This window comes from Narcine bancroftii, chromosome 12 (assembly GCF_036971445.1).
Source record: "Narcine bancroftii isolate sNarBan1 chromosome 12, sNarBan1.hap1, whole genome shotgun sequence".
Lineage (NCBI taxonomy): Eukaryota > Metazoa > Chordata > Chondrichthyes > Torpediniformes > Narcinidae > Narcine > Narcine bancroftii.
This window is the reverse complement of record NC_091480.1, coordinates 76,167,159-76,194,538: the sequence shown is the minus strand read 5'-3', so window position 1 is coordinate 76,194,538 and position 27,380 is coordinate 76,167,159. Positions and strand designations below refer to the sequence as shown.

General features: G+C 44.9%; 1 protein-coding gene and 1 long non-coding RNA gene across 3 annotated transcripts in view; one reads left to right on the top strand and one right to left on the bottom strand.

The window, feature by feature from the left end:
• LOC138747583 (voltage-dependent L-type calcium channel subunit beta-1-like) overlaps positions 1–25,967 on the bottom strand; it is a 97,159-nt gene extending 71,192 nt beyond the window's left edge. For both annotated transcript variants that reach the window (XM_069906949.1, XM_069906950.1), the window contains exon 1: positions 25,868–25,967. In XM_069906949.1, the coding sequence (XP_069763050.1) occupies positions 25,868–25,903 (36 nt within the window). In that variant the 5' untranslated portion in view covers positions 25,904–25,967. The remainder of the gene's footprint in view (positions 1–25,867) is intronic.
• Positions 208–6,707, top strand: LOC138747585 (uncharacterized). The gene is made up of 3 exons (XR_011347562.1): positions 208–324; positions 5,055–5,122; positions 6,399–6,707. It is a non-coding gene; the product is annotated as an uncharacterized lncRNA (long non-coding RNA).
• Positions 25,968–27,380: the final 1,413 nt, after the last annotated feature.

Below are 27,380 nucleotides of genomic sequence, written 5' to 3'. Positions count from 1 at the left end.
TGACTAAAGAGTTATAGAAGTCATGATCTAGAAGGGATGTAGTATCCTATAGGTTAGTATCCATGCTGATATATTATGTATATTGTGTCTATGCAATTATGCTAAGTCATTAACCTCATTGTTTTATGTCAATGAACTGTTGCATAATTAGTATCCAAGAAATGTCCACTATAACCATATATGGTAAAATGTAAGCTCTGTACAGCTATGACTGAACCACCTTGGACTATGAGTTGACCACCGCTTGGTCCATGTGCTGTGCAAATAAACTACATGAGTTTTAGATCTCACTCTATCAAGTCAAGTCTCTCTTCTTTTGACTGTGTAAGTCACCTACTGGAACTTCAAACTATCCTCATAGTTTCTCCAGTGCACAAAAGTAGTTCTCAGGAGTTTATATGTGCGCTAATGTTTCAGATCAGATGCAGTCATTTCTTGTGATCACACAGTGACTGAATTATTGTTCTAGACCACCGGCAGAAGTTTGAATCGCATCAATCTTTCTTTCTTTGGCTTGGCTTCGCGGACGAAGATTTATGGAGGGGGTAAAAAGTCCACGTTAGCTGCAGGCTCGTTTGTGGCTGACAAGTCTGATGCGGGACAGGCAGACACGGTTGCAGCGGTTGCAGGGGAAAATTGGTTGGTTGGGGTTGGGTGTTGGGTTTTTCCTCCTTTGCCTTTTGTCAGTGAGGTGGGCTCTGCGGTCTTCTTCAAAGGAGGTTGCTGCCCGCCAAACTGTGAGGCGCCAAGATGCACGGTTTGAGGCGTTATCAGCCCACTGGCGGTGGTCAATGTGGCAGGCACCAAGAGATTTCTTTAGGCAGTCCTTGTACCTTTTCTTTGGTGCACCTCTGTCACGGTGGCCAGTGGAGAGCTCGCCATAAAACACGATCTTCAATCAATAGCGCTGTGCAAACTGTACAGCTCTGAAGCTCTGCAAAATTTATAAGCCATGATTTCCAACACACCAAGCCATGCTGACTAATTAGTCAAATTCTGCAACAGACAGTTCTGCAGATCAGAATTGAACCTTGATCTCTGTTGTGAGACACCAGCCTTACTGTCTGCACTGCTGAGCGTACTTCCGCAACAATGGACTTTTCTTTTGTTCTCATCAATAGAGTTGTGGATGTGGCTCAGACCATCACACCAACCACACCTCTCCCTCCTCCACTCCAATAACTCCAACCACACTTCCCACTGTCTTGGAAATGCAGCCAGCATGGTAAAAGACTCAGCCCACCCCAGCCACTATTTCTCCCTCCTCTAGTCGGGAGAAAGATCCACGTGTGAGATCAAGTACCACCAAATTCAAGGACTTTCTTTCCTGCTGTTATCAGACTCACTAGTAAAATAATGATGTCTTTCCTCTGTTCTAACTGGTTTCTCTCTGTTCCTCTGCATTGTGCTTTAATAGGACAGCATAGTTAGCATATCAAACTGAAAAACCTCACAAAGATAAGCGTATACAGAGCCGTTGTCATACCCACACTCCTGTTCGGCTCCGAATCATGGGTCCTCTACCGGCATCACCTACGGCTCCTAGAACGCTTCCACCAGCGTTGTCTCCGCTCCATACTCAACATTCATTGGAGCGACTTCATCCCTAACATCGAAGTACTCGAGATGGCAGAGGCCGACAGCATCATATCCACGCTGCTGAAGATCCAACTGCGCTGGGTAGGTCACGTCTCCAGAATGGAGGACCATCGCCTTCCCAAGATCGTGTTATATGGCGAGCTCTCCATTGGCCACCGTGATAGAGGTGCACCAAAGAAGAGGTACAAGGACTGCCTAAAGAAATCTCTTGGTGCCTGCCACATTGACCACCGCCAGTGGGCTGATATCGCCTCAGACCGTGCATACAGTTTGGCGGGCAGCAACCTCCTTTGAAGAAGACCGCAGAGCCCACCTCACTGACAAAAGGCAAAGGAGGAAAAACCCAACACCCAACCCCAACCAACCAATTTTCCCCTGCAACCGCTGCAACCGTGTCTGCCTGTCCCGCATCAGACTTGTCAGCCACAAACGAGCCTGCAGCTGACATGGACTTTTACCCCCTCCATAAATCTTCGTCCACGAAGCCAAGCCAAAGAAAGATAGTTAGCATATCAGTTAGTGCAATATTGTTACAGCACCAACAACCATGTTCAAATCCAGCGCTGTCTGTAAAGAGTTTGTACGTTCTCCCTGTGTCTGCATGGGTTTCCCTTGGATGCTCCAGTTTCCTCCCACCCTTCAAAATGTACCAGGGTTGTAGGTCAATCGGGAATGTTATGAGCCCAGTGGACCCCAAAACCCAGCAGCAATAGATATTCACCAAGACAAATGGTTACTTAAACAAAGTTGCTTTTAATGATCTTTAAACATGAAAACAGAATCATACTTTACTTTAACTTAACTAACCTAACTTAACCCCCGTCTAATTCTAAACGCATGTGTGTGTAAGTTCAGAAAAGTTCTTTGGTTCACAGTCCAATCTCACTTCTCATTCCTCCAAGTTCACTGGTTACAGGCAATTCTTATACTGTGCACAGAATTTAACATTTATAAAGTTTAACAGGCTTTGGTGCTTGAAAGGTAAATGGTTACCGCTCAGGAAGGTTCTTGTCCATTTTCTGAGAGAAATTTGTTGTTCCAGGTCACCCACAACTGATTCCTTGTTAATCAGCCACTTCAGTGTCTTGCCGAAGAAACTTGCCCCCTTAGAGTTCTCCAGGTGATAACCTCTTTCTTTCAGGTCACTACAGAATTCCTTTGTGTTTCTCTTATTCCAAGTGAAACATTAGATAGCCAGTCCTCTCATCTTGCATGAACCACAAGGGCTTTGACCAGGCCATCTTTCAAATGGGGCTTTCCACAAGTTTGCCAGCTTGTCCTGTTCCAGTCCCAGCTGCTTCTGCTGCTGTAACACTGTAGAAGTGATCTCTGTGTATGTGTGTCTCTCTCTCTGAGAAAAAACCTGTTTGACTCTCTCTGCTTGCAAAACCACATGACCCTCTTAGAACAGCAAGCTCTCTTCCAGACAGAAAGTGCTCCGACAAGCTCTTTCATCTGTTGCCCTTTTGTAAACAACAATCTGTTAGTGAAGTCTCGAGCACTCTTCAAAGCTCTTGCAAATGCTGTTGAGCCGATATGCCAAGCATTAGCAGAGCTCCAGTATTTCAAATAAGATCTATCTGTTTTAAAGTGTTTGTATGTAATCTACTCTAACAAACCTTTCCCAATTTATCTCCCAAAAACTGTCACAGGTGTAATTGGGTAGCATGAGTTCATGGAACGAAAGGGCTTGTTACCATGCTGTATGTCTAAATTTAAATGTAAAATTTGAATTTATTTAATTGCTGTACACTGTATGGGTTAACCAGCTAGACTGCATGGAAAACAAATTTCTCTCTGCACCCTAGTACACGTGACAATAGCTTGAACTTGACTCGACAGGGATTGAGTGTGAAAGAACAGAACGATCTATTTCAATCTTTATGTGACTCAGATTCAGATTTATTACATCACATACATCCCTAAGATTTTTTCCCCTGTGGGTGAGGCAGAATTGCCCCTTATTGCTAGTGCAAAAAAAAAACTGCACTCAATGTACACATGTACCCTCTTTGGCTTGTTTGTGTGGAGAGAATCAGAGATCTCTGGAAATGACAGCTGCAGAAAATTCAAACCATTCAGCAGTTCAAAAGGAGTCTGGTACTTGCCCATCAAACTGACTTTTCCCTTGCCTGCGCCCCTAAGGCTTCCAGAGTTGAATACCAGGGACCTACTGACGCGAGTCACTCACAATCACTTGTTTCCAGACGGAAGCCTTGAGGTCACATGAAAATGTTCTTCCTTATTCTACCATGGTGTGGGGTGAAGCCAAATACATGCCTTGAATATGGCACTATTTTTGGTAACTAATCATAAGGCAGCAGCCATGAAACTCCAGGGATGCCAATTCTGATTGGACACATTCCTGGGAGTCCCATCTGTCTCCGGCTGCCCCACCTAGTCAAACAGCCTTTCACCCTGCCACCCCCACCTCACCTCATCATGTGTTGTACTCCACTTCTCCGTAAAAAAAGTTCAGCACATGGATGGATTCCTGTAATCGGGGCTGGAATTTATTTAGCCTTCACCAATTTAAAAATCAAGAACACTTCCCTGAATGGATCAAGTGAAACAAGAAAGTCTGCAGACACTGTGATTGTGGTTAATACACCAAAGTGCCGGAGAAACCCCGCAGCATCCACAGAAGGCAAAGGTACATAACCAGCAATTCGGGCCTAAGTCCTTTGTCAAGGTGTGAGCAGAAAGCAGGGAGGTGCCTGAATAAAAAGGTGGAGGAGGAGAGAAGAAAGGACAGGGGGAGGAGCACAGGCCAACTGGCCTGAATCTGTAGCCCCTTTTACACCGTTGATTCTGTGTGGGTTAACCGGCTAATTTAGCGGGACTGTTCCCAGTAATCACGCAGTGTGAAACATCCCAATCTGGCAGGGAAAGTTAAATTCAACCGGGCTCTGACACTTGGTGGGGGCAAGTGTCAGAGTCTGGCCGAGTTAATTCACTAATCACCTTCTGGCGGTGGGGAAGCACAACCTGCTCTCTAGAGGTGGGACCCCCCCCCCCTTCCCCTTAAAATGCCGCGTTGCTGATTAACCAGGTAAATCATGGTGCAGAGGGAAAGGTTCCAGAGGTGCAGCGGGCCTAGTGAGTTCACCTGCTTCCTAGGAGGGTTGGCAGTGTGAAAGGGGCTTGTGCTGTTGATTCACAGCTAAATCCCCATCTGTGGAAGGATAATCTTGACATTTGTTTTCTCACCAATATAACTGCGTAAACTGTAACTGGCAACCTTCCAGAATACGCACCATTATTTAATATCGGAAACCAAAGCTCTTGAGCTGGTCTATCATTCCATAAGATTGTGGCGGACTTTCCGATTACATCCCACCTCCCACCTCATTTCCCTTCATTGGTTTAGCTTCTAAAAAGTCCACTGATTTTGCTTTAATAATGCTGCACGTGGATTTTAAAATCCCCACTGACCAATCTCTATCACTTTACAGGGCGTGCAGATTAATGAGTAACGTGGATGAAAATGACAATGTTGAGGAAACTGTGGATCAACAAAAAGGTTTGGAGATCATCATTTTGTTGCATAATTAACTAAAGTGAAGCAGAGACTGGTCTGTGCTGGGTCTTTGTCAATAGAGCATGGAAACAAACTGCTGGCACGATAAATCTGAGCTGATCATCGATCGTTCGCTGTGTATACCGACCTGAATCCCATTTTATCCTTGCCGCACACAGATTTCACACCACATCGCGTGCTCTAAGAATCTGCAAATTTGTGGGATATGGGAGGAAATCACAGCACCCACGATGTCACAGGGCTATCAAGCAAACTCTACATGTTCAGTGCCAGAGACAGGACTGAAGCTGGGTTGCTGCACCGGTGAGGAAGCAGCCTCGCCAGTGTCCACTGTGCACCTTGCCATTATCGGTGATTTCGATTTAGCTATATTACTTCAAAACCAACATTTGTTGTATCTCGTTAAGTTTGGGAACAATCTAAATTCACTGAGTTGAGCCATAAAGAGAAAGCTGATAGTTGAAGCCTCCTTATGCCAAATTTTTCACAGGCAGGCCTGCACTACCATTAGGCCAACATTAAGCCTGAAAGTTGGCATACCAAGCAAGATGGAAAGAGTTTGTTTTAAAATAGCCTCTCACTTAATCTACAGCTGTTTCGATCTGTGTTACAGTCAACGACCCTCGTTTGGAGGGTTGTCACTGTGGTAATTTGGGAAACAGGACTGCCAGTTTGAGAACAGCGAGCTCCCAGTGCCCGCAGTGTAACAGCAACCAAGGCAAGTCCACATGTGCAAACTCCACACAGACAACGCCGGAGGTCCTAATAGAACCCAGCACCTTGGTGCTGTGAGGGGGCAGCCCTATTAGCTGTGGCAATGTCTACAGTCCTATAAACAACAATTTTGTTTTAGCCTCAGACTCCAGGAGTTCCCACTTATAGGGTGGATGACTTCTGAAACCCGACAGCACGTGGCACAGAAATCTTGGAGCAGAATTTAACAGCCAAAGACAACCAACGGAATCTTAAACTGTTTTGCATATTTCTTCATTTGGCAGTCCAACAAAATGGGAAATTGGAAAAGACTCCCATGGAAAACTTTGCATCAATCCTACTGGTACATAAATAACCTTGTCACTGGACAAAGCACATTAGCAACTTGAAAATAGCTGAAGTAAATGAAATAAACTCAGCCTACCACTTCCACATCATCAAGTCCATAGAGGTACATCTCCACATTCATCAGGAACAGATTGGATCCAGCGTACACACTACAGGGCTCCCACTTTAAAGTTCTCACTTTCTTCCCTCCCTCTAGGTCAGAAGTTTCTCACTCGGACAGAGGGCAATGCTTTTGAGGAACTACAGCACATCTCCCAGCAGTAAGTGCACTCACTCTGGTTCCTTTTCCACCACCGAGAGCAACATAATCAGAATTTCTAACGGAGGAGAAGGCACTGGTTGGCGATCCAGCCTCGATTCAAGGCTTTGGTCCAAAATAGCTTACAGCAGATGACGCTGACCCCACCATTTGATTCGCTGCCTGGAATCCTAGCAACTGTCACAGCAACAGCAAGAGCCCCTTTTTTCTGATATATGAATACATGTGGCTCCGTGGTATTCTAAATGTTTGTGTGCATTTGTGCAGATGGCTTGTGTTACATAACGTGGTTGTCAAAAGAAGTCAGGGATTCTGTTCCTCCTTAATGCTTTTCTCCGTCGACCGAGCATCTCAGTCACCCGCCATCTCAAATGTTTAAAATTGGCTTAACCTTGCAGAGAGGTCAACGGGAAGGAAACTGGGGTTAGAAACCAGAAAGAAAGTTGTGGGGGTGAGAAAAGAAGAGGAAGAAAGTGGCTAATAGAGAGATACAGCATGGAAACAGGCCTTTTGGCCCATCGATGTATACTGACCATTAACCACCCATTAATCCAACATTAATGCCATTTTGTTTATTCTCCCACATTCTCATCAACTCCCCTCCAGGTTCCACCACAGACTTATGTGGTAGGGGCAATTTACAGGGGGCAAGTAACCTCTCAACCCGCTTGTCTTTGGTGTGTGGGGAGAAGGACCAAGAAGAAAGCCACAGAGTCACGGAGAACATGCAAACTCCATGCCCGCAGCACCTGAGGTCAGGATTGCACATGGGTCTGTAGTGTTGGGAGACAGTGGCTCTAATAGTTATGCATCTTCCAAGTGAATGAATAAAGGAAGATGGAGAGAAAACAACTAAATAGAGTGATGGAGAAATGATAGAGGTAAATTGACGGAAAGATTAACAGAGAAGTAGAAAGATAAAAGGATAGAAAGACTAATGGAAAGGTCTTACACATATGAATTTCAAGCAGGAGTTGGCCCCTCTCAAACCTCTATACAAGGTACTGTTCATGATCTAGGGATTGTCTGAATTACTTTATAGCCAATGTGCTATGTGCAGTGTGATGGTCTCCTGCCACCTTCTGACACAGTGGTGTGGAATTTCCTGCTGACCACAGCCAACACTTGCCCAGCCATGTCAGTGTGTTCCAAAGGCTGCTTTCTTTTGGACAGGTGCCACCAGGTCAGATGGCACAGCCTGAGCATCAATTGATGCCGTGGAGCTCTGTGGGCAGGCTCAGAACAAGGTCCACCCACAAAAGCTCCCTGGAACCCAAAAAGTCCTGCCCGCTTTGCCTTCTGCCGAAGTTGTCCAGGTTTCTGACTGATATGCTAAACATTTATTGAAACTGAAATGGGTTACTGAAGTGGTTAGCTCAATCCTGCTTCTGCGCCAGCGAACCAGGTTCGAATCCGGTGCTGTCTGTAAGGAATTGGCATGTTATCTCCATGTCTCCGTGGGTTTCATGCCACCCTTCAAAAACGTATGGGAGTTGTAGGTCAATAGGGGGCCAGTGGACAGCACGGGCTCATGGGCCGGATAGGCCTGTTACCATGCTGTATGTCTAAATTTAAAATTTAAATAATTAAACAGTCAAAGGCAATAAAGAAAACAATTACAATTTATACACCAAAAGGCACAGATTATTTTTAATTAAAACTGTTGAAAAAAAACTGCAAATAATTTAGAGGAGGAACTGAGTGTATATTGCCCAGTACAGCACTATTGAAACCATGAGGATGCCAAGTATCCCAGCAGCCACTGGGAGGGTGCTTCTTCAATCAAGGTGCTGGCTGAGTTGAGAGCTAAAACTCAGAGCCATGCGAAGCACAGCTTGCGTGCTGTTGGTGGCTTGTGTTCAAAAGATTCACAGCTGCTGGCAACTTATGGCCCTGGGTCCCTCACAGACTGAGGGCTGCTGGAAACTGGCTCATGGGAACCAGGTATTGGACCCGGGATTCGAGAGGGTGCTGAGGTCAAGAAGGGCTCCTGAAGGGCCTCAGGCACTGGAGGTTTCCTGATCGTGTTGGATGTTCGGACCTGGAGCTCGGGAAGTCTGTGTGGCTCCAGAGGCTGCGGGGACGCTGGAGGCGAATCCACGGACACTCGGTCAGTGACTCTGGGGGACTCTCTTTTGCTTTTCCTTCTCCTATTTTTAGGGGTGCCAGGCAATGCTCATGGTGACTCTTTGTTTACCTCACAGCAGACAAAAGTTAAAGCTTATCGTGTATATAGCATTTTTAATGTATTATTACGACAATATGGACACTCGGTGACTTTGGTGGGGGAGGGGAGCTCCCTTTTGCTTCTCTTTCTCTGAGTATAATAGGCACTTAAGGCAATTTCTGCCAATGGCGAATCTGTCTACCTTACAGCAGGAAAAAGCAGTTTCATGTAACTGTTTTTATTACAAGGACAATAAATTGAATCTTGAATCGATAAAAGGAACATTGAACCTTTGGAGTGATCACAATAGAACAGATCTAATCTGACACCTGAACTTCTAATGAATGAAGGGACAAATTAAAGAATCAGATGCCAAGAGATACACCCAAGGTTGGGAGCAGTAAGTGAAGAAGTCAGAAAAAGTTCACATTTCTCCTTTCCCTATCACGGGGGTTTACCGGCATTGTTGCCTAAAGAGGGTTAACAAAATCATTGAGGACGGGTCCCCTATCAACCTGCACACAGCATCTTTCAGCTACTCCTGTCGGGAAAGAGACACAGGAGGGCCAGAAGCAGAGGAAGAGCTTCTCCCCACGGGCAGTGAGAGTGCTGAATGACTGATGAACTGCTCATGCAAACCCTCTGCGACTCAGCTATTTATTTAACAAATAATATTTTTTAAATATTTGTATACAAGTACTGTGCATGTGTTTGCAGCGTGTGGCACCGAATACCGGAGAACGCTATTTCGTCGGGTTGTACTTGTGCAATCGGATGATAAATGAACTTGATTTGGCCGTCAAGAAATCTGGTTTCTATAGATAGATAGACAGATTTTTGAAAAATAGGGAAATTAAAGGTTCTGGTGAACAGGCGGGTAAGCGGAGTTGAGTCCGCAGCCCGATTAGCCGTGAACTTACTGAATGGAACAGGCTCGACGAACCAGATAACCCGCTCCTGCTCCTATGTTCTTATGCATGTGAGAGAAAGCACAAGTGTAGATTTTTGCAAGGTACTAGCAAAAAGAAATTTCATGAAAGAAGGAATGGGAAGTCAGGAAAAACCCTCAGAAGGTCATAAGTGTGTGGGTAATATCCAAACTTGGTGATGCAGGGCAAATGGAATGGCGGAAAACATGAAACTCTGCAGATGCTGGGGTTTAGTGCAGTGCTGTACACAAATAAACTGCTGGAGCAACTCAACAGGTCATGCAGCATCCAAAGGAAGTAAAGAGCAGTCGCTGTTTCCGGCCTGAACCTTTCACTCTAAGTTTATCAAGCCGTTTTGTTTTGTGCATGTTAACAGTGATAGCAGAAATAATCAGTGGATGCGTGTTGGTGTACACGTGGGTTAATAGAGCAGCTTAGAAATGGAATTATTTGAGAGTGTCTTTTCAGAAGTCTTCTGATAGTGATAGACAACACAGTCTTCATTGGAAACAACAGATTAATAGATCCTTGGGAAGTTTGACCTGCCGTGGATTCTCTGAGCAAATCCCCCAGTGTAAGTGCTGAATCTCGTGATATGGTGCGAGAGTAAAACCCGAGGCTTAGCCTGGCCAAGACGAAAGAGATGATCGTGGACTTCAGGAGGACCAGGAAGAAATACCCTCCACTACACATCAGTAACTCAGTAGTGGAGAGGGTAGAGAGCATCTTGGAGTTCACTTAACTAGTTAACTATCTTGGACATAACATCTCCTCACTTGTTAGGAAGGCGCAACAGCGACTGCACTTCCTGAGAAGACTGACGCGGGCAAGGCTACGGGCTATTATCCAGAATTTATTTATTTATTTATTTAGTTGTAGCTATGAATACTTGTCTGCATGTGTATTATATCTGGCTGTGTGTCTGCAGGTTTTGCACCGAGGACCGGAGAATGCTGTTTCATCGGGTTGTAGTTGTGCAATTGGATAACAATAAACTTGACTTGAGTTGACTTGGAAATCTCAACTTAACACTTCCACATCATTGTCCATTAAACTACACCCCCACATTCATGAGGAATAGATTGGAATCCAGCATGCACACACGAGTGGGTTCTGGCTTTTCATTAGAGCTCTCGCTTTCTCCCGTAAAATTAATTGTAATATTTACCTCCACGTTGGAAGATTTGCATTCTGAGAGAGAGCACGGATTCTGAAGAAACACACTGTACCTTCCAGAGGTAAATGCACTTATTGCACCTTTTCCTCCCACTCCAGAAAGCAGCAAGGTGAGAATTTCTAACAGAGGACGAAGCACTAGTCGGTGACACGACCCTGGTTCCAACATCACGTACAGCAGGTGATGCTGCCTGTAACTGGTGAAGCATCAGTGGTAAATTCAAGACTTCAATGTTTCAATCCAGGAATTTACATAGGACATTATGGCACCATACAGCCCACAATGTTGTGCCGACCTGTGTTAATTTACTTGACAGCAATCTAATCCTTCCCTCACATCCATACCCTTCTATTTTTCTTACATCCACATGCCTCAGAATCCTTTGACTATCCCTATTGTACCAACCTTGACCTCCACCCCTGGCAATGTATTCCAAGCACGTGCCACTCCCTGTGTAAAAAAACCTCACCTCTGACACCTCCCCTAATCTTTTCTCCACCTGGGACTGGGACTCAGGATGGTCTGAGCAGAAGTGCGGGAAATTCTCAGGAAAATCTGATGCCACAGAGACCAACATTATTCACCCAAGACCTTTAGTCTGAGCTTTACACAACGCATGCAGGGTGTCCAACTATGTTGTGCACTGGGGTTGCGGGCCTGGCGGACCTCTACCTTTCTTAGTTCAGCTGTGTGGTGATCAAAGGTGCAAATGGACTGACTGAGCATGGAACAAGGGATTAATCCAGATCATCAGTCACTCAAATACTCTGGGGGACTCTCTAATGCTTCTCTTTCTCCGACTGTAAGGGGCACTGGGCAATTTTTGCTGATGGGGAATCTGTCTGCCTTATGGCAGACCATAGCCAATTTTGTGTAATGTTACACCTGTTTCATTACATGACAATAAAGTAAACCTGAATCTTGAATCATTACCAATTCCTAAGGTGTCAAGAAAACCAAAATCAAAGTAAGATAAGACCACGCAACATGATAAAGCCCATTGAAGGATCACTGCACTGTTGCATGCGTTGCCTGTAGATAATCATGAGTCCTATTCTAGGTTCCTATGTGGATGTAAAACTCCCAACAGTATTCTGGCAAAAAGAGAATGGGGGGAGCTCTCCTGATTTTGAGCTGATATGTATTCCTCATTTGACGTGGCTCAAATAGACAATCAGCTCATTATCCATTGTAGTTGGTGTGGGGAAGCTGCATGCAGGGTAGAGTGTCATTCCACAGGAGTTGGAGAATCACAAACAGGGAAGAGAAGGACAAGATCAGGAGCTGGGGTGTCGAACTTTCTTCTCTCAGTGAGTAGTGGATCTTTGGAATACTCTGGCCTGAAGGTGAGGGAGGTCAGATCATTAGGTATATTTAAAGTCGAGATAGATAAATATTTGAAAGATCAAGGAATTGAGTGATGGGAAATGGGCACACAAAAGGAACTACACTATCAGTGATCAGATAGAATGGTGGGACAGTCTCAAGGGCTGACTCACTTTCTCCTGCTCCTACTTCTATGTTCCCTTCATTGCAGTGACAACCACACTTCGGGAACTACTCCATTGCTTTGGGATGACACAATGTTGTGGAAGGTGTTACAGGAAAGCAAGGCTTTTTTTACTGGGGCAATTCCACTGCAGAGTGCATGCCCAGAAATGGATCTTTGGCTGGTAGCACACAACGTGCCAAGTAATTGTACTCAGAAATTCAACCCATTTACTGAACCTATAATGTGTCCATGGTTGTGACCAGAGGGGAACTTCTGGGAAGTGAACAGTCAAAGAGCTGCTGGAAGAACTCATCAGGTCACACAGCATTAATGCCTCATGGTGCAAGGCTGAACAAATTGGACCCATGTTCATTGCACAAACGTCAAGTCACGTCAAATGTGATTGCACAAGTACAACCCGACGAAGCAAAGTTCTCTGGTCCTCGGTGCAAATCACGCAGACACACAACCAGACATAACACGCATACAGACAAACAATACACATGCAGGACAAGTATTCAGATATACAAATAAATAAATAAACATTGTGTAAATTTGAGTGTCTCGGATGGTGAGCGAGAACAGTTCTTTTGATCGTTCTGTATTCTCACTGCAGATCCTGGAATCTTATGCAAGCAAAGAACTGCTGGAGGAACTCAGCTGGTCAGACAGCATCCATGGATCAAAAGAGTGTCTGTTTCTGCCCGTGGATGGTACCACTCGAGATTTCAGCATCAGCCAGCTTCTGTGTTTTTGCTGGAAGTCTGCTCCTTTGCGGACTTTACCTCACTGGGGAAGTAGCCCCAGACCTCAATGACTGCTGCCTAAAACACCAGAACCTTTTGGAATCGTTCAACGTCGTTCCATTTGAGTTCAGCTTTTCCATTCAATGGGGATGTGACATTTTTATTTTGGAAGCATTGCCTTAACGTAGTAAGCCGCTTTAAATTAAATCAACATTATTGCATAACGAGTTTACACAGGTGGCGGTTAAGTTGGAGGAAGGGCACCAATGCAAAGTATGTGGCGAGGATTTAGCAGACGCTTCCACAGCCAGTGTAAATAATGCAAGCGGAAGAAATACCGACTTCTGCTTTAGGGAGCACCTCCACGATCTACCCCAGAGACTCCTGGGCCTCTTGTACCTCGATAATGATTAATGCTGCATTAATAAGCAGAACTTTATTCAATAACCAGTAGCATTAATTTGCCAGAGGTCACTGCATTCATTCTTAAAAGGTTTAAAGGGTTTGCTGACCCAGAATGTTGACAGTTTCTCTTTCCACAGTTACTGCCTGAGCATTTCCAGCATTAAATTCAAGTTTATTGCTGTCTGATTGTACAAGTACAACCCGACGAAACACCGTTCTCTGGTCCTCAGTGCAAAACCCACCGACGCACAACCGGACACGGGTGGCATAGCAGTTAATGCAATGCCTTTACAGTGATTGGGACCAGGGTTCAAATCCTGCGCTATCTGTAAGGAGTTTGCACGTTCTCCCCAGGTCTGTGTGGATTTTTCCCCCGGGGCCCCGGTTTCCTTCCACCATTCAAAACATACCAGGGGTTGTAGGTCAAATCGGTGTAATTGGGCAGCATGGATTTGTGGGCCGAAATGGCCCGTTACCATCTTGTCTGCCTAAATTTAAATGTAACACACATACAGACAAGCAAATACATAGGCAGGAAAAGTATTCATGTGCACAAATAAATGAATAAATATTGTTTCATGAATATGAGAGTCTCAGATGGTTAGTGTGAGCAGTTTCTTTGGTCGCTCAGCATTCTCACTGCCCGTGGGAATGCTTTTTATTTTGAATTACTACTTTTATTTCAGATTTGCAATTTTTTTTATTTTCTGTGAGCTTAAATAAGCACAACTTTCCACAGAGAGTAAAACCCCTGGCATCCGGCACCTATGGGGATTGGTAGAAGCTGAATAAGTGAATTTTCCAGATGCTTGAGATTGCGTGTTCGACGAACTGACGCCAATTTAAAACCCCCGTGTTTGTTTATTTATTTATTTTCAGCAATTTTTTTTTGCCGGCTGCTTGAGGCTGCCAGTGGCTTGAATTCCAGATAACAGGGGTTTTACTGTACATTGTCAAATTTACATTGCCAATGGAATTCGTATTTGCTGCAGCGGAATGGGTGCTTCATTAAAAAAACAGCTACAATAGTGAACGTTAAATTAAAATGATTCAAGGCGAAGGGAAGAAGCTTAACAGAGACCTGAGGGGTAGCTTTTATTTAAACAGGGTGGTGGGTACATGAAACAGGCTGCCTGAAGAGGTGGTAAAGCAGGTACCATTGCAATGTTTAAAAAAAACTGGACGGATACATGGGTTCGAGGGATAAGGGCCAAATGCAGGCAGGTGTGGGTGGGACATTTTGGTCAGTGTGGGCAAGTTGGACTGAAGTCCTGTTTCCACACTGTGTGATTCTATGACGATAAATCACCATATTATAAATAAAAATCTTAACCAGTTACTGGTTATTCAGATAAAAAACACAGAAGTCTGCAGATGCTGTGATTGTAGTAAAAACAAACAGAAATGCTGGAGGAACTTGGCCGGTCTCGCAGCGTCTAACGGTATTTCGTCCAACCTTTTGTTGGTCTGGACTCCTACCCTTGCCAGTCTTCTGTCTTTATTCTGATACCTTCTGTTCTTTGCTTATTCCTTGAAGAAGAACTCAGGCCCGAAACGTCGGTAATCTATCTTTACCTCCTATGGACGCTGGGAGATCCAGCATTTCTGCGTGTTTTTACAATATTCAGATATCCTAAATGGATTGCATTTCAAAGTGTCATCACCGCAGTTATGTGGGAAACCATTCTAGCCAAGTTGTCTGCAGTAGAATTTGCAGAAAGCATGGGGCAAGCATGACGACACATCCCTGGTGGGGCTCATCAGCAAGAACAATGAGTCAGCTTACAGAGAGGAGGTGCAATCACTAACAGACTGGTGCAGAGACAACAACCTACACCTGAACATCATACAAAACAAAGGAGATGGCGGTTAACCAGGAGAGCTCGGGGTGGGGGGCGTCACTCTCCGCTGACCATCGACGGCTCCACCGTCAAGGTAGTCAAGAGCACCAAATTCCTTGGTGTGCACCTGGCGGAGAATCTCCAACACCAGATCCATTGCCAAGAAGGCCCAACAACGCCTTTACTTCCTGCGGAGCTTCCACCCTCCACCCTCACTGCATTTTACAAGGGATGCATTGAGAGCATCCTATGTAGCTGCATCACCGCCTGGTTCGAGAACTGCACCATCCCAGAATCCAAGTCCCTGCAGCGGAGAGTAAAGACTGCTGAGGGGATTATTGGGGTCTCTCTCCCTGCCATGATGGCCATTTATAATGGCCGTTGTTTGCGGAAAGCTATAAACATTGTGAAGGACTCCACACACGCCTCCCGCAATCTGTTCTCCCTCCTGCCATCCGGGAAGAGGTATCGAAGCGTTCGGGCCTTCACAACCAGATTGGAAAACAGTTTTTTCACCCCAAGCCGTGAGGCTCCTGAACTCTGGGGGTACATAGGGATAGCATATGTAACATGATATTTATAAGTGCTATGTTATGTATATAAAAGTTTCTGAGATAATTTATCCAAGTAAATAACCAGCTCCACGGCCTGGTGAAACGCTATCTCATTTTTACTGTGCACTGCAAGGTTTATGGTGTGAATGACAAAATAAACGCGACTTGACTTGACTTGAACAAGTGAGCACTTTTGATAACACTGGGTACGTGGAAACCGACAGCCGTGGTAACAGGGTGGTTTTTCCCTTTCTGTTACTGAGCCACCCTTCAGCATCTTGGTTGCCACACCCAACCAGGAACACTGCAGAGCTGCTCCAAGATTGGACTGAACTGTCAGGCCACGAACTCAATGCCACAAAAAGTCTCGAGCTTCATACCAGCAGCCTTGAAAGGTCATAGTTACAGAAATAAAACCACATTAGCAAGACACAGAAATCAGAGCAAAATATGGCGGTGTAGACTTTCTGATTCCCTCTTTTGTTGGTTCCAAATACCATTTATAAACACAGATCACTATTTCCAAGTGATTTTCTGGAGGCCTGCTCAGACACTGAACAGACAGGACCCAACGCTGTCATTGTGAGATGTGCACCATCCTCACTGATCATGAGTAACCAGTGTGATTTGACACTTCAGATATGCCCCATTATTTCTGCCATCTAATGTGACATGTCTGACTTCCTCCACAAGCTGGCATGACTTATTTGAGAAAAGACGTGCTGCCATTGGAGAGGGTTTAGAGATTTATAGAATGTCCTGCATCGGACTTGTCAGCCACAAACGAGCCTGCAGCTGACGTGGACTTTTACCCCCTCCATAAATCTTGGTCCGCGAAGCCAAGCCGAAGGAAGACCAGGAATGAAAGGGTTAGCATATGAGGAACAATTGTTGGAGTACAGAAGGATGAGGAGGGATCTCATTGAGGCATTTCAAATATTGAAAAGCCAGGACAGAGTAGATGTGGCAAGGATGGTTTCCATGGTAGGGGATTCTAGGACAAGAGGGCACAAGTTTAGGATGAAAAAAAGGGTGTCAATTTAAAACAGAGATGTGGAAGGATTTCTTTAGTCACAGGGCTGTGAGTCTGTGAAACTTGCTGCTTCAGGTAGATGTACTTAAGGTAGAGATTGACAGGTATTTAACTAGTCAGGGCTGAGGGGAGGGGCTGAGTAGGAGGATGGATCAGCTCATGATTAGAATGGCAGAGCAGTCTCTATGGGCCAATGGGCCTCCTTCTGCTCCAATATCTTGTGATCTTGTGACTTTTCTCTTCAATTTTAATTTTATGAAATCTTTTGTTAAAAGAAAAAAATTGGCTACTATTGACAAATTTTACATACTACATTTTATCTCTGGAAATAGAAACTCAGACCCAAGGTTCTGTGGACAGCTGTGGGATGACATGGTGAACAAAAGTAGGGTAGCATTGAGCTGCGGCAGGTAGCTCCAGGGACACGTGTTCAATGCTGAACTCTCCTGTTGTCTGAATGGGCTTTGCATGGTCTCCCTGTGATCATCTGGGTCCCCTCCTAGTGCTCCTGTGACCCCGCCCCTCTCTACACCCCAAAAATTAAAGGGATATTGTTTTGATAGGCGGCGGTGGGAGAGAGCTGACGAAGATGCACTCTATTTGGAGGGAGAGGCTGAGGAGAATGCACTCTAATTGGAGGAGGAGGGAGAGGGCAGAAGAGGATGCACTTTAATTGGAGGAGGAGGGAGAGGGCAGAAGAGGATGCACTTTAATTGGAGGAGGAGGGAGAGGGCTAAGAAGTATTCTGATAGGAGGACGAGGGAGGGCTGAGGAAGATGCACTCTGATAGGAGGGAGAGATACTCTGGCAGGAGGAAGGGAGAAAGGAAGATGCACACTTATTGGAGGAGGGCTGAGGAAGATGCAGTGTTAGGAGAAGGAGAGAGGCTAAGGAAGATACACTCTGATAGGAGGAGAATGAGAGGAAGATGCTTCCTGATTGGAGGAGGGCTGAGGAAGCACTCTGATAGGAAGAGGAGGACTGAGAAAGATGCTCTCTGATTGGAGGAGGAGGGCTGAGGAAGATGCACTGCCTCATTTTGTCCCACTCCCACCTGTATTCACCCATCCATCACCTGCCACCTCATGCTCCTCTCCCTACCCACCCACCCCTCTCCGCCCCCCACTCTGCCCCCCCCCCTCCGCCCCTCCCCGCCCCCTGCGACCTTTTATTTGGGCTTTTGCCCTCATTCTTGTCATTGTTTTAGCCTGAAATGTTGGCCAACTGTTCCTTTCCACAGATACTGCCCAACCCTCTGAGTTCCTCCAGCAGTTTTTGCGTTGCTCCAGTTATCCATCATTTGCAATGTTTCTTGCTTACTTGCCTCACCGTTTTAATTAGTAAATGTCTCCTTTACAACTGAGTAAAGTTGTTTGATCTATTTTATAGCCAGCTTCAAACATTTCCATAAAGTAAAAGAAGTTTACAAATAAAGCACATGGAGAATGTGTGTGCTATAACACAATTATTAAATTTCTGGAGTAGTTATCTAAAATACAGTAAAATCCCTGTTATCTGGAATTCAAGCAACCGGCAAAAAAAATCGCGGAAAAGAAGGCCTTGATACCTGGAAAGAGTGGATGTGGAGAGGTCACTTCTTATGGTGGGGGAGTGTGGGGCCAGAGGGTACGGCCTCATAGTACAAAACTGACCCTTTAGAACAGAGATGAAGAGAAATTCCTTGATCCAGAGGGTGGTGAATCTGTTGAATTCATCGCTGCAGGCAGCTGTGGAGGTCACGCCATTGGGAACATTTAAGACAGAGGTAGATAGGTCCTTGATTAGGAAGGGAATCAGAGTTTACGGGGAGAACGCAGGAGATTGGGGTTGAAAAGTATAAATCGGCCATGATGGAATGGCAGGACATACTCAATGGGCTGAGTGGCCTAATTCTGCCCCTTATGTCATGGCCTTATTAGGAGGAGGCCAAAAGGCCCATAAATGGCCAACTACTTACGCTTTAACAGTGCCATTTATTCCAGGTTCTCCCACAAGAGGAAATGCCTTTTCACCATCAACCCTGTTAGGAACCCTTGGAATCTTACATGTTTCAAGTCCTCTCTTGCTTTTCTCTATTCCAGCATAAGCAACCCGAGCCTATCTAATCTGTCCAAACAAGACAACTTGCCCATCATTTGCTCTAAACCCCTAATTGTTCTCTGGGACATTTTAGAAATCAGTCGAGTCCACAAGACCATAAGACATAGAAGCAGAAATAGGCTATTCAGCTCATTGAGTCTGCCCCACTATTTAATCATGAGCTGATCCATTTTCCCCACTGCCCGGCCTTCTCCCCATAAACTTTGATGCCCTGACTAATCAAGAAGCTATCAATCTCTGCCTTAAATAGACCCAATGACTTGGCCTCCACAACCAGCTGTTGGCTGCCAGTTGCTATTTGCCACACAGCCACTCATTCCATAATATAAATCAACAATATACAACATAAAAAGAAGCAGCTCAAACACCAAACTCTGTGGAACACTAGAAGCAACTGGCATCCAACCAAAATATGATCCCTGTATTCCGACTCTCTGCTTCCTGCCAATCAGCCAATTGAAGAATGTTTCCTGTTATACCATGGCCTCTTACCTTGTTAAGTAGCCACATGTGCTGCACCTTGTCAAAGGCCTTCGGAAAATCAAAATACACAACAGCCACTGCATTTCTTTTATCTAGCCTGCTTGTCACTCCTTCACCTGTGAATCTGCAGGGGTCATCTACTGCATCCAGTACTCCCGTTGTGGTCTCCTGTACATCAGAGGGACCGGGCACAGACTGGGAGATCGCTTCATTGAGCACCTCGGCTCTGTCCACTGCAATAATGTGGATCACCCAGTGGCCACCCATTTCAATTCTCCATCCCATTTCCTTGCTGACATGTCTGTCCAAGGTCTCATGGATTGCCAGACTGAGACCACTCACAAAATGGAGGAATAACACCTCATCTTCCAACTGGGCTCCCTCCAACCAGATGGCATTAACATAAACTTCCCCTGTTTCCATTAAAACTCAACCCCCATCTCCACCTCCTTTCCTCTCTCTCTCTCTCTGTCTCCTTTCACAGAGACAAAATCAATTCTCACCTTTCCTCTATTATATCCAATTGACACCTTTTGTTTTACTCCTGACACCTTTGTCTGTTGGTCTGGACTCCTCCCCCTCCAGTTCTTCCCCCTTTATTGCCCCAGTCTTTAATTCAGATGCCTGCCTGCTTTTTGCTTATACCATGAAGAAGGGTTCATGCCTGAAATGTCTGTGATATATCTTTACTTCTTATAGATGCTGCGAGACCAGCTGAGATCCTCCAGCATTTCTGTATTTTTACTAAATTACAGTGTCTGCAGACTTTCGTATTTCACTTCTTCAAAGAATTCCAATAGGTTTGTCAAGCAAGATTTTCCTTGAAGGAAACCATTCTGGCTTCAGCTTATTTTATCATGTGCCTCCAAGTACTCCGTAACCTCATTCTTGACAATCGACGCCAACACCTTCCCAACCACTGTCTCTGTGTGCTTTGCACTGTGGAATGGAGAACGCTGTTTTGTCGGGTTGTACTTGTGCCATCAGATGACAAAAAAAACTTGACTTGACACTGACATCAGACTAACTGGTCGACAATTTCCTTTCCGCTGCCTCCCTCCCTTCTTGAATGAAGGAGTGACTTTGTGATTTTCCAGGCCTCCGGGACCATACAATGATTCCTGAAAGATCGTTACCAATGCCTCCACAATCTCTACTGCCACTTCTTTCAGAACCTGAGGGTGGAATCCATCTGGTCCGGGAGACTTATCCACCTTTAGACCATTCAGCTTTTTGAGCACCTTCTTCCTTGAAATAGCAACTGCACTCACTTCCCTTCCCTGATACCCTTCGACATCTGGAAAACTGTAAATGTGTTCCAGAGTGAAATCTAATGCAAAATACTAATTTCTTTGTCTCACCTTATTATTTTTCCAGCATCATTTTCTAGTGGCCCTATTATCAAATCCCACTTCATTTTTTATCTGCTTGAAGAAGCTTTTCATATATTCTTTGGAATTAGGTGCTAGCCTCCTTTTATACTTCATTTTTCCCCTCCTTACAAGTTTTTTAGTTATCTTCTGCGAGTTTTTAAAAACTTCCCAATCCTCTATCTTTACACTATTTTTTGCTTCCTTGTATGTCCCCTCTTTTGCTGTTACATTGGCTTTGACTTCCTCAGTCAACCATGCTGGTGACATGTTCCCATGTTATGTATTTATTCTGCACTGTTCCCCATTTCTTGCAGAAACTCCATCCACTGCTGCTCTGCCATTTTCCTTACTTGTGCCCCCTTTCCAATCCATTTGCCCAGTTCCTCTCTCATGCCACTGTAATTCGCTTTATGAAGTATCGACACATCTGACTTTAGTTTCTCCTTGTTAAATCTCAAATTGAACTCAATCATATTGAGATCACTACCCCCTAATGGCTCCTTTACTCTAACTCTCTCATCACCTCTGGTATGTTATGTAACACCCAGTCCAGTACAGTTGATGCCCTAGTGGGCTCAACGTTAAGCTGCTCTAAAAAGCCATCTCGTAGGCAGGGCTGGTGCCAGACTATTTTGCACCCTACGCAAGGGCAACAACTTGCACCCCCCCACCCCCTCCCCAAAATTTGCCAACTTCCATTTTCAAAAACAGATGTTTTGTAGAAAAAATGAAAAGCACAAAACTTGAAAATGCTAAATTGCAAGAATAAGTAATACATCAATCTTTGATGAACTTTCTCAAATACTGAGGAAAATATTTTGGTACACACATCATTTTGAACTAAAGGTCACTCAGTAGAATGCATCCGTCCACCAAGGGCAACACATTCAAACCTTTTACTTCACACACATTTTAAGGTTACTTGGCGTAACCAACCTGTTATGTTAGGACAATATTTTGCTTACAGTTAGACAGAGAAACAAACAGGGTTAAAAACGTGAGGAGACACACACACACAAAATACACACACATATTACACACACACAATACACATACACACATAATATACACACACAAAATACACATGCACACAATACTTTGGCTTGGCTTCGCGGACGAAGATTTATGGAGGGGGTAAAAAGTCCACGTCAGCTGCAGGCTCGTTTGTGGCTGACAAGTCTGATGTGGGACAGGCAGACACGATTGCAGCGGTTGCAGGGGAAAATTGGTTGGTTGGGGTTGGGTGTTGGGTTTTTCCTCCTTTGCCTTTTGTCAGTGAGGTAGGCTCTGCGGTCTTCTTCAAAGGAGGTTGCTGCCCGCCAAACTGTGAGGCGCCAAGATGCACGGTTTGAGGCGATATCAGCCCACTGGCGGTGGTCAATGTGGCAGGCACCAAGAGATTTCTTTAGGCAGTCCTTGTACACAATACATACACACACAAAATACACACACACAAAATACACTCACACAAAATACACTCACATAAAATACACTCACACAAAGTACACACACACAAAATACACACACACACAATAATCACACATATACAAAAAAATGAAGTAAAAATACAGAGCTACCAGCTGCCTACCTGACTACCATGAACATCCTCCATGTGCCCCCTCCCTACCCCCACCCCGGATAGGCAGCGGGTAGGAAGGCAGCTCAGGGGAACAGCTTCCATCAGTGCAGAGACTGAGGCTGGTTCAACAGGCCCTCAGCGCCACAGGTGGATGTGATACTGCAGGCCACCGCGTCGACCCTTCCTGCCCTGTGCTCCTCACCCATGATTCCCTGGGGATTTCTCCTGCTTTGTATTGTCAACCTTTTGCCATGACGCATTGCGGGTGACAGGCATGCACGTTTCTCTGGCGCTGGCACTGGCAGAGCGATTCCAACTGTGTGGGGCATTATGGGTAACGAAGATGGCCATTGATCCCGCTGTGACGCTAGATGCTAGTGACGCTCGGCTGCGGGTCACAATACCTCATTTGGGGGGGAATAGCCGTGACCGGGTGGGGGGGGTCATAAAACTTCATTGGGGGGGCAGTGCCCACGAATGCCCCCCGAGTGCCAATCCTGTGTCTGGACACCCTGACAGCATCCCTCTGAGGTCTGTGCCCTAGGCGGCTGCCTTGTTGGCCTAAAGGTAGCGTCAATCCTGCTCGTAGGCGTTTTACAAATGCTATCTCTTGCAATCCAGTCCCAAGCTCTTTTTCCCAATCTAGTTGCATGTTAAAATCCCCCATGACCACCATAATATTGCTCTTCTGAAACACCCTCTCTATTTGCTGTTGTAATTTGTTGTCCAAATCCTGGCCTCTGTTTGGAGGTCTGTATATAACTGCCAACAGTATCTCTTTACCTTTGCCATTCCTTAACTCAACCCAGAATGATTCTGTCTTCTGATCTTACGTCACTTCTAATGATTTAATGTCGTTCCTTAGCAACAGGGCCACCCATCCCCTCTGTTTACCTGCCTGTCCTTTCCATACACTGTGTATCCTTGGACATTCAGCTCCCAATGACATCCATCCTTTAGCCATGACTCCGTAATGATCACAGCATCATACCTACCAATCTGTAGCTGTACTACCAGGTCATCTACTTTATGTCTTATTCTGCGTGCATTTAAATCCAAACCCTTTAGCCCTGTACTTGTTACCTTTATTGACTCTGTGTCCCTGTTGCATTGCAACTCCTCCCAATGGCTGCAATTTTGCCCTATTTGTCTGTCCTTCCACACATACTCCCTATACTCCCTACCAGCCTGTGCGCCAACTGCTTCATCCTCTGCCTCTTCACTTAGGTTCCCACCCCACCCCCCCGCCAATCTAGTTTGACCACCACCACCACCCCCCCCATCCTCAAACAGAATTAATCGCCCGCATCCTTGTCAAATATAGGCCAAACCTTGTAGGATTGGTAGATTTCCTTCACTGCATGACATTAGCATGTAAGAACATTAGAAACAGAGGGCATTCAACTTTGTTCTTGCTCCATCATTCCAAGTGTTAATGCCATAAACTTTTTCTGAAATGCTTCCAATGCATTTTACATCTGATTAAGAAATCAAATACATTGTCCAGATGAGATCAAACCAGTGCTTTATGTCAGTGAAAAGTAACTTCCATACTTTTGCATTCACTTCCTCTCACAATTACCAATAACAATGAACTCATGAGTCAAGAAAGTCTGTGGTTATACTTAATACATAAAATTGCTGGAGGAAGTCAGCAGATCCCATGAGTCCATGGGCAGACATATCTGCATGGGAATTAAAACAGGTGGCCACTGGGAGACCCATGCAATTGTGGCGGCCAGAGTGAAGGTGTTCAGCAAAATGACTTTGCAGTGTGCGTCAAGTCTCCCCGGTGCAGAGGGGCCACAATGGGAGCATCAAATGTGGTAGACAACCCATGGAGATTAATTTGGAAGAACTGTTTGGGGCCCCAAATAGAGGAGGTGCGGGCACGTTTCCTGCAGGTGATCTTAACTATCTGAACTAGTGCAGGATTCCCTGTCCAAAGCATTGCAGGCTGACAGGACACACTCATTGATCTTTTGTAAAATATTTTACCATTGAAGTCTCCTCCAGAACAGCCCACCACAAGATCGAGCAACGCAGCCAATTAAATTTACAATTTCACTCAAAAACAATCAGCAGGTATTTTTAGCTTCTGAACTGTAAGAAACCACATAAGCAGTGTGGATTTCCCGCTTGCTCCCTAGAGCCCCACGAAACCTACCCTTCAGGGTCCGTGAGTTCCCCACACACTTCCGCAGAGGGTTGAATGCTAACGTGACTTCACAAGGTGGTTCAGAGGCCTGTTGCTCGCTCATTTTAATTTTGAATTCTTAGTTTAATTTAATTGAATTTTTGTAATTTTAATTTCAAGGAACAGCACAGTTAAAAGCCCTTCTGCCCCATGAGCCTCCCAAATACACTACAAATCTATTGATGGATAAGAAAGATCCTTTGAACATGACTAAATAGTCGACAGTCCAACATTTACCCCATGACTTATACTTTTATCAGAGCTTACAGTGTGAATGTGTTTTCTGACAATACAAACACTTTGAAAGTAGGTCATTGTGATGTTAGGTTTCCAGGGGCACAAAAGGTGCAAAACAAACACAATTTTGAAAAGCCTCTGCGTTGGAAGTAATTGAATTTCTTCCCACCACTATGCCACCACTACTTCAGCGCTCATCAAGATAACAATCAAGTTCAAGTTTATTGTCACATGTATCAAAACAATGCAGTGAAAGAGGTTGTTTTGCAATCATACCTGTAGACATCTCATACTTAGGACAACAAGTACAGTGCAGTACAAAAGTGCAGAGTGAGAGAGAGATATCAGTTAAGCGATCAGTTGGTATGGAGCAGAGATCACTGCTTCTTTGATAACTGCATCAAATCTGGAATGCCTGGTTACTAACTCTCCACTCTTATCAAAAAAGGTCTGATAACTTGGAGCAGCTTATTTAACACATGTCAGGAAATTGCCTCAAAAAGAGCCCGACACAGTGAATTTGCTTCAGGGCTGCGCACACGTGAGCTAATCATCTGGGTTGGCAACTGGAGCTTTCGGATAGCTCTAAGTCCAAGTCTGACGTCAGTGGTACAACAGAGAGAGTGCTGCACTCCAGATGAACAGACCCTGCAAATGGGTTTACACACGTGGGAAACATCTTCCTAAGTTGATTGTTTCTTGTCTTAACGGATGGTAAATAATAAATCACGCCTGCCCTGATGTGATATGTATTCTATGTGAGTGCATGTGTTCGTATGCTTGTGTGCACTGACCCCACAAAACCAGAGAAACTTCTAATGTAATCAGATATTGTCTCTGTGAAGTTTTGTAAACACAGCAGCCATCTATAATAAGCTTGCCATGAAATCCCTCCAGTCCCAAAAAAGGAATGGGTTATCTTGAGACACCTCTATATCAACTAAATCAGGATTACATCTTTTTTTAAATGATAAAGACTAAGGCTTGCTTCAGAACCCATCCCCGACATTCCAACTAACTCTGAGACACAGGTGAAAACTTGCACGCAGCTGACACAATTAAGAGAGAGAAAAGTATAATTAAAGCTTCTCACCAGAAGACCACGATGTGGTTTTTCTAAAGAGTTCATGCCGTTTGCCTTGAACTGGGCCCGCTAAGTGGTGTGCAGCTTTACATCCCAGCTGCCTGAGCTGGGCATGGTGGAAGGTCAAGTTGCATAAATAGTGCAGCACTTGCAACCTGTTACATATATTTAGCCTTCCCAGAGAACGGAGGGAGAATTAAAAAAAGGGTGAGAGAGAGGCACGGTATGCAGCGAGGGTTATTCAATATGACTCTTACGCAGACCCTAGAATATCAGTCAGGGGTGGGGGTGGGGAGGTTGGGGGGAAGCAACTTATTTTTCTGCGTGACAAAATGAAAGTCGTTGAACTGGAGGTCTAAACCCTTCAAGAAGGTTTGCTTACTACTTGCAGGATTTTATCAACACACATTTCTGCTCCTGGGAACTGCTTCCAGAACCATCTCCTTTTGACCATGGGCAGCAAGGCACTACTGAGTCCCTGGTGACAGGGTGCCTGCCTTTGCTGTGCTTTACAAATATCACCCGTTTTGTGTTCTCTTTTTATTATATCTCTAAAGCTTAATAATGTATGGAGGCAGCCAATCAGGTTTTGTGCTGTTATGTTAATTCTGCATGGATTTGAAAGGCAAGTGTCATGACGGGGTGACTGCACCCAGGAAGGCACTGTCAGTGCAGGTGGCGGATGCAGAGACCATCACACAGTAATATATATCTAGATGAGCACCTGAGTTGCCAAGGCAACTGATTAATGGACGAGGGTAGATGAGTACTTGACAATGGGCCGAAGGGCCTATTTCCAGGGTGAATGAGAGTCTGTAGAACACACACTGCTCTCTTGAGACAGGATTACATTTCCAACCCCTCTTCTTTATTTTCAGCTGTTGAAGTTCTTCTTTATACAGGCAGACCTTGACTTACGCCTGATCAAGTGACATCCGAGGTCATTATAAGGACTGAATAAAAATTTTAAAATTTACCCCGGGTCCGATGTTGGCAGGCATTAACGGACGTTAAGTCACTCATCATGTATTTGACACATGGGCTCAAAAGCCAAAATGAAGCAATTGCGCTGCGTTGTATAATGGTACACAGTATACACACAACTTGCAACACACTGTATATATGTAATTGACGTCTATAATCCATGTATGCATATGTACAATATAGGTATATTTCACCTATAATGATCAGTTCATTGCTTGACCTGGCCCTTTGAAAGGGTAATCCTTTGATGAAGAGCTCAAACCCAAAAGATTGGCTATGTATAAATTTTAGATCCAGCATGGTAACAGGCATTTCAGCCCACAAGCCCACGCTTCCCAATCACATCCCAGTATGTTTTGGAGGGTGGGAGGAAACTGGAGCCCCCGGGGAAAACTCATGTAGATACGGGGAGAACGTGCAAACTCCTTACAGACACTGCTAGATTCGAACCCAATTCTTGATTGCTGGTGCTGTGAAAACAGTCAAAACATTTATTCAAAGGTTATAATGTGAAATTTCTGTTCATTAAACAATTACA